Genomic DNA, 7,660 nt, shown 5'->3' with positions numbered 1-7,660 from the left:
TTTTTCCACGTGTAGTATAGAAATTTGTAATAAGATACATAATGCGGTTATAATAAAATGTGCGATTATTTTCATATAATTAAAATTAATATTTATTTATTTTTTAGAGAATACGAGGGAAGTGGCGCTTCCAACGCTTCTAATGACGGCACGCCACTGATTAAGACTATATCAGTGATTTTGAAAACTATGTATTTAATTTTCTTTCTGTTGAGACAAATTATTGTTAATTAAAATGGAAATTTCGGAAGAATCGACAATAACTTAACACACATAAAGTATGAAACTTCCTTTAATTATGTCATTGGGCACACGCGGCCGGACGGCCGAGCGATGAAGGTGGCAGCCTTCCGCTCTGGGGGACCCGGGTTCGAATACGAACGGGTCGGAAAATCTTCAGGAATTTTTCGGGGGTGGTCCGTTCGGATATTTCGGACCCCACCCGACAGCCCCATTGTGGGTCTGTCGTGGCAGCGGAAAAAAATGGAAGGTACAAGGGTATAGTTATATGAGAGAAAAAAAATTAATAAAATTAGCGCACAGTTTTTTTTATTCTTTCTACTCTGTGGGCACTAAGAGGGTCCATTATAGCAGGCGCATTATGGGTTCGGCCAGGCCCACAATGGGGCGACCGGGTGGTGAGGGACGGGCCCCCCCGAAAAATTCCTGGGGATCCATTGGCCCGTCCGGATTCAATCCCGGGTCCCACAGAGCGGTAGGCTGCCACCTTGGCCACTTGGCCATCCAGTCTAAATTAGCACAGATAGTGGCAGTGACATTTCCTATTCGGCCAGAATTTTTACATATGTGTGTTCTGGCATAAAAGAGTAAAACAGAAACTGAACCGAAAGCTGATTTCTGACTCAGTTTTCTGCCATACAATTTTACGCATGTGTTCTTGGCTTTATCAGAGTCGGTCGACTCTGGCTTTACCCATTACATATCCTTTTTTTCTATAGCTCATAAAATACAGCTGGGTTTCGGGATTGAAAGATTGGGTTACATGTAACAGATTGAAATATTTGAAGGCTAATCATTTGGGCGACTACCATTTTTGGGACACTAAAAATAATTTGGGCTACATTTCGAAAAACTCTGCTTTACTTTTTTTTAACAAACCTATCTGGCGACCTGAGGTTCTGACTGGACACTTCCTGTTTACCTTCACATTTATACATTATTATTATTAATTTTAATTAATTAACGAAAATAGGTGTTATATATAGGTATCCATACTCCGTTTGCTTAATAAATTAAGTTACATCAGTTACATGCTATTTGGTATATTGTAAAGATGTAAATCTTGGATAATTCGAACCCACAGTTATTTCGTCCCTTGAATTCTGAACTAACGAGGATTCCTTGTATTGATAATATTCTGATGTTTTAAATAAAATTATAGTGCAAAATTTTAATATTTAAGGAATAAAATTTTTTTTTAATCTAACAAAAATTATTTAAATATGACACAATTTTGAACAAATTGTTTGATTAAAATTTTATTATTGCTCCTGGAATGAGATGAGATGAAATACATTGTAAAATATTAACCATATAATTAAATAAAAAACTCAAAGATCAAATAATTTTTTTATATATACTGTACTGTAATTGTCTGAATAACACCTAAACTTTGACCAATTGCAAATATATCACTTTAAAGAACATCTTATACATGAGTAACTTCATAAACATTACAATTTAGATTATACAATAGTCTAAATCAGGAATGCACAGGGATGGCCAGATGGCTGAGGTGGTTAAGGCATCAGGTTACCATTTTGGGAGACCTGGAATTAAATCTGGGTGATTAACCCCAGGAATTTTTCATAAGCAGTCTATCCTAGATATGTTGGGCCTCATCCCTCACCACCTGGTTGCTCCCATTGTGGGCCTGGCTGAATCAACTATAGATATGGAAAAAGTCCTTAGTGCCCAAGGCACTGAGAGGGAAAAAAACCACAGGTGCACAACATGCAGCTTACAATCTTCATATGCTCATGACCTGCTGTTTTATTTTGGTAAGTTTAATCAAATAGTCATAGATGCATTGGTATTATTTTAATTTAAATCAATTTGAGTTCAACATAAGTTCATACGCTTGGATTTTCATATAAATAATTGTTTGATATTTACTTGAGTGCATTTTTATCATCACACTCCTGGTTGTTTAAATACAAGTTAAGGTAATGCAGCTCTTAAGTTGTGCACCTCTGGTATAAATCTTAATGTTGTATTGGATATTAATATTTGCATTAAGTACAAATTGCTAATTAGATGCAACATTGAATACAAGATAGAAACACAAAGAACATTGACTATAATATACAAGTATCCCTTGTTTAACATGGGAGTTGATTAAAGCATGAAATTAATTGTGGCAATCCCTTTATATATGTGGCAGAAGTTTTAATTAATGTAGCTTTACCAGCTGTATTTACTTAACAGGGATGCCGTATTTGATTAACACAATTTTGATATATACAGTAGCTTTGGGGGATTAATTAACTGCGTTAATCAAGGAATATCTGTAATAGGGTAAATATAAACGACAAATCTAATCTGTTTATATATATATTTATATGTACATACAAGCTGAGGTGGTTATAACATCAAATAGATAAATAATAAAATAATTTACAATTTCAGTTAATTTTTAGAACATTAATTACTTTATATCCATTTAAATATACTAATTACACTTATTAAATATTTTAAAAATTCATTAAAATAAAATTGTTATTACCTGTCATTATATTTTTTATGTATATGTATATATGTAATTAAAATATATATACAGAATATATTACATATTATACAGCAAATACACTTAGTAGTTTTATTAAAATGTTCATTCATGCACAATTCAGATATCACAGATATATTAAAATAATTTTAATTTAATTTGCAAATACATAAAAATATTAACATTAACTCAAAATTACAAATTAAATTTTGAAAACATCCATTATCATCTCATTGTTATGTATAGATCTACAAAATTATCAACAATACTTTTAAAATATTACAAATAAATCTATAAACATGTAAAATCAAACTTTCAAGCAAGAAGTGTTTTATTTATCATCATCTCTATTCTGCAATTAATTTAAATGTTTCAATGATATGTAAATATGTCTGTATATATATTTCAGACAAAATATAACATAAAATTAGTTATGTTATATTTTAACATAACTAATTTTATGTTAAAATAAAATAAGATTGACAGAAACTATTTTATAAAGATAGAGAAAATTAATGCAACTAAATTAATTTAAAGAATATCTAAATTTTCTCCAATTTAACATCTCTAGAAATGAAATAATACTGATTGTACTAGTTTAATTTAAAATCATATAACTTATTAATAATCAAATTGCATACACTTAACTTAAAGATATTTACATATGTAATAATTACTACTATTCTCAATGTCATATTTTACTGGCTAATCCCTCTATAAAAATTTTATCTTTGTCTAATTTAAAAATATTTCTTTCAATTATTCATAAACATAAGTTTTATATTAGTTATGTAAAAATAAATAATTGTTGCATATAAAAATATATAATGATTCACCTTTTATATGATAATTTTGCAGACTTGTTTGTTTTGTACATGCATTTTATACATATTTAAAACATGTTATATCAATAATTTCATACTTAAATTAAAGACTGAAATTATTAAATATTCCTTCTTTTATTTTCAAACATAATTAAGTAGGTTATAGTTTATATAGCCTATAGTTTATATTAAAGTTATGTTTTAAAATAATAAAATATTTTTGACTTGTTAAAATTTACTCTAGTAGAGATTATAAAATAAATAAAAAAAAAAACAACAGATCTATAAATACATAGAAATATATTTAAAATAAATGCAATTTTGAAATTTTTACATATGATAAGTTTCAAATCACTTCTTCAGTAATATCAAGAAGAGCAAATGATAAAACTACTAGTAATTTCTAATTAATCTGAATATAATATTTTAAAAAAGCTTTCAAACATTACATGCATACCAGGTTACTAAAGATGTAAAATAATAATACATAAAAAGTAGTGTCAGGACTAATAAAAAAAAGTCACATCATTCTTGATTTATTGTAAAATAAGTAAGCTAACAATTTCATCTACTGAAATAAATCATAAATGTAATATTTCAGATCTATTGGTGACATTTTAGATAAATTACTTGAAATTTATATAATTTCAAGTAATTTATAATATATATTAAAGTTTAGATTTTTGTTAAAACCTAAATGTCAGATAAATTAACAGTGTATAGTAAGTATATAATTACAAAGATTTAGATATATTTTCATCATTTATAAATAACTGTAATTCAGATTTTGGAATCTCTCCTGTGTAAACTTCCTTAATAGTTTCATATGAGTCCATTATAACTGATATAAAAAGAGAAATAACAACATAAATAAAGAGACTGATAAAAAGATAAAGATAAAAACGACTAAACCACCAGATTAATGAATTTTGTGTGTTGATAATAGCAAATGTTGCAAATAAATCATCACCATTCATCATAGAAAAAAGACATTCTGAAGTACTGCTGAGAGATTGAAATTTAATATGGTAAGGACCTAATACTAACCAACCACAGAAACAAAATCCACTATATAAAAGAATAGCACAAAGCATAAAGCGCATTACATTTGGCAAAGCACGTTTAATAGTTAGGATTAAAATGTTATATTTTTTGAAAAATCCTAAATAACGTAATACTCCAGCCCATACAAGTAAATTACCAGTTCCAAGAAAAATGGAACAATTATCATACTGATCTCCTTCTATTGTTTTATGTTCAAGTTCTATTTTAATAGCAGATCCTATTATTATTAGAATATCATTTATAATTATCATAACATACCATAAATCAATAAACTGAACCTGTTCTTCAAAAGGTAGAGTTTTTCCATAACATCTATTAAAACACTGAACTATTTTTCTTCTCAAAATTTGTGCCCTATAAAGAGAACGGACACACAAAATCAATGACAACACACAAACAATTATAACAATTGCATTCAACAGCTGTCTAAATACATATATGTATTTATAATCATTATTTTTGACATTAAGATGACAATCTCTTTTTACTGCAGACGTATCAAGCGAAACAACCATTTGTCCATCATGTTTACTATTATCATAATTAATGAATATATGTAGTTTATAACAGTCCGGAACTTCAGATATGCTTGCCGGTTTTAGATAAATTGCCTTCAGGGAGAAATTTAACTTAACATTTAACAAACAATCAAAATTGATAGAAAAATTTTTCTCCTTAATAAACTTCTCTATCGAGAATGTGTGCCATCGAGGATCACCCGCAGGATAAATCGGTAAGATTTCTAAACACAACTGTTCCGTACTCGTGTCAATGACGGCACTCGAATTGAACGACCATATCTCACAACTCTGATACTGAATTTTACATAATGTAATCGAAGAAATTTCATCATTATCTGTGTCATATCTGAACGATCCTACGGATGACAGATTAATTGACGAATGTTTATCGATCACAAAATTGATACTGTCAAAGAATTCGGATTTAGTATAAACTGCATATGCACCAAACGACGGTGGATAAACAACATTATCTCTTCCAGCTTTCCAATCTTTAAGGAATATGTGACGAAACGACACTTCTGTATTATACTTTTGTAGTTCGTATTTATAATTATCACTTCCAAATAATCCTAGTTGTACAGTAATGATGATGATCTTGACAACTTGTAAACCTAACTTCCACGGAATTTTTCCTTTCGTCCTCCATTTTTCAATTGGATTCATTAAAAAGTATTTTAATTTATTTTTTAATTTGTTTTGTACCTGCTGATAAACAACATCACTTGATTCAGTTTGTGAACTAATAAATGTTTGTGGATTGTTTGAACCGTACGAACAGCGATGATTTTCCTGATCGTCTAATAAACGTGACGATTCGTTCATTTTTACAATATAATAAGAAATACGTACGTTTAGAGATAAACAAAATAACCCATTATTTACAACATACGCAAACTCCAGCGTTACACATCCATTGTTTCTATTTATAGCAAAAACATGGCGTATCTGAAAAGCGCTCTCTACTTCTTTTGTTCAGTTTTCATAAGAACAAAAATTAAAATAATAGTAAATTTATGGCTNTGACACATTAACTGTATTGTAGAGAAGTGGTATCCAAACTTTTTCGATCGCATACACATAAGATGAAAATAATTATAAGTTGTATCTCCAATAATATAATATAATATATATATAAAGAACTTTAGAGTTGGCAGCTACGACATATATATTCGACGGCCGGATGCGCCGGATGGCCGAGCATTGGTCAAGGTGACCGCCTTCTCTGTACCCTTTGATCAGTCCGTCAAATATGGCGGTTTTGTAACCCAAAGTTGTTGCAACCGTTTTAATTCTATTAATCTCCTTGAGACGGTCCTGCACATTGGTACAATACCGCTATAATTGAAGGACTGATCAAAGGGTACAGACAAAATAAAGGCAAAAGTTACTAACTCAAAAGGAATTAACAAATTCACATACAATAAGCGTTTAGGAAGTGTGGTTAATGAGTTAGTTTCTTATAAAAACTCGAGAATGGTTTATAAAAGAGCACCCAATATATATAGCTTACTATGGAACGATAAAGACAACGTAAAAAAGGAAGAGAAAGCCTGGGTATATAAAATATCATTTGAAAACCAACAATTAGGTATGGAAAAAGATTATGTGGACGTGACTAGTATTTATGTTCTCGAAGACGTACCGCCTTCGAGAACATAAATACAACGTTGACAAAGGACAAAACAACACAATATTAGAGAGGTTGAGGCACAAGTTCAAACGTTAAACTTGTACGGCAAGCAGAAGTACACGTTTGACGTTTCAAGTCCAAGTAAAAATCGTTGAGGCGCCCGTTCATAACATCACGTGACTCGGTGAACATCGCGCATTGACTCGCGGGAAATAAGTTGAAAAAACGGCGGATACATGTTGCGTGGAGGATTACCAGCAAAGGTAAATAAACAAATTAATCTGTTTAAAACTATTTATAGGATGTTTAATAACACGAAATAATAATTTTTTTTACTATAATTAGTGTCGTGTTTTCTCCGAGAAACATTAGGAAAGTTCCAATGCGTTTTCTTGTTATCACGACTTACTTCTGTTGAGAGAAGTAGTGGCTGTAAATCCCTATGCGTATGAAAATCCGAAAGGTGCATGGAAAAGTATATCTGAAAATTTACGGGCGTTTTACACCGTCGACGGTAGAAGATGCCGGGAAACAACAACTTTACTTCTACAGTATTATGACAAGGTAGTAGACGGTCATGTTGCCTCCCATATATATAGTATACTAGCTTACCCGTCGCGCATTGCTGCAATCTCAGAAGAAAGGAAATTCAAGCAAACTCGTTATGATAAAATTCAATTTACATTTTATTATTTTTATTGAAACTTATTATTATTATTCATTTTCATCGGAAAAACATTTCAAAGTGTCGTTTCAATTCTATTTATTTATTGGAGTGTTTGTGNAGCATAATGCCTCACAGAAAAGCAAACTTAGGGCGTCATACTCGTAGCGCCATCTGTTGGACATAAAAGCCTTAACCTAGATTATA

At 30.4% G+C, this 7,660-nt stretch overlaps 1 protein-coding gene across 1 annotated transcript; it reads right to left on the bottom strand.

Moving 5' to 3' along the window:
• Positions 1-3,873: 3,873 nt before the first annotated feature.
• Positions 3,874-6,094, bottom strand: LOC111624228 (mucolipin-3-like). Its single transcript, XM_023367042.1, has one exon. The coding sequence runs from the start codon at positions 5,979-5,981 to the stop codon at positions 4,305-4,307; it is 1,677 nt and encodes a 558-aa protein (XP_023222810.1). The 5' UTR covers positions 5,982-6,094; the 3' UTR covers positions 3,874-4,304.
• Positions 6,095-7,660: the final 1,566 nt, after the last annotated feature.

This window comes from Centruroides sculpturatus, unplaced genomic scaffold (assembly GCF_000671375.1).
Source record: "Centruroides sculpturatus isolate CEXI.00-Female unplaced genomic scaffold, Cexi_2.0 scaffold61, whole genome shotgun sequence".
Classification (NCBI taxonomy): domain Eukaryota; kingdom Metazoa; phylum Arthropoda; class Arachnida; order Scorpiones; family Buthidae; genus Centruroides; species Centruroides sculpturatus.
The sequence above is the reverse complement of the archived record's forward strand: the minus strand, read 5'-3'. Positions and strand labels throughout refer to the sequence as shown.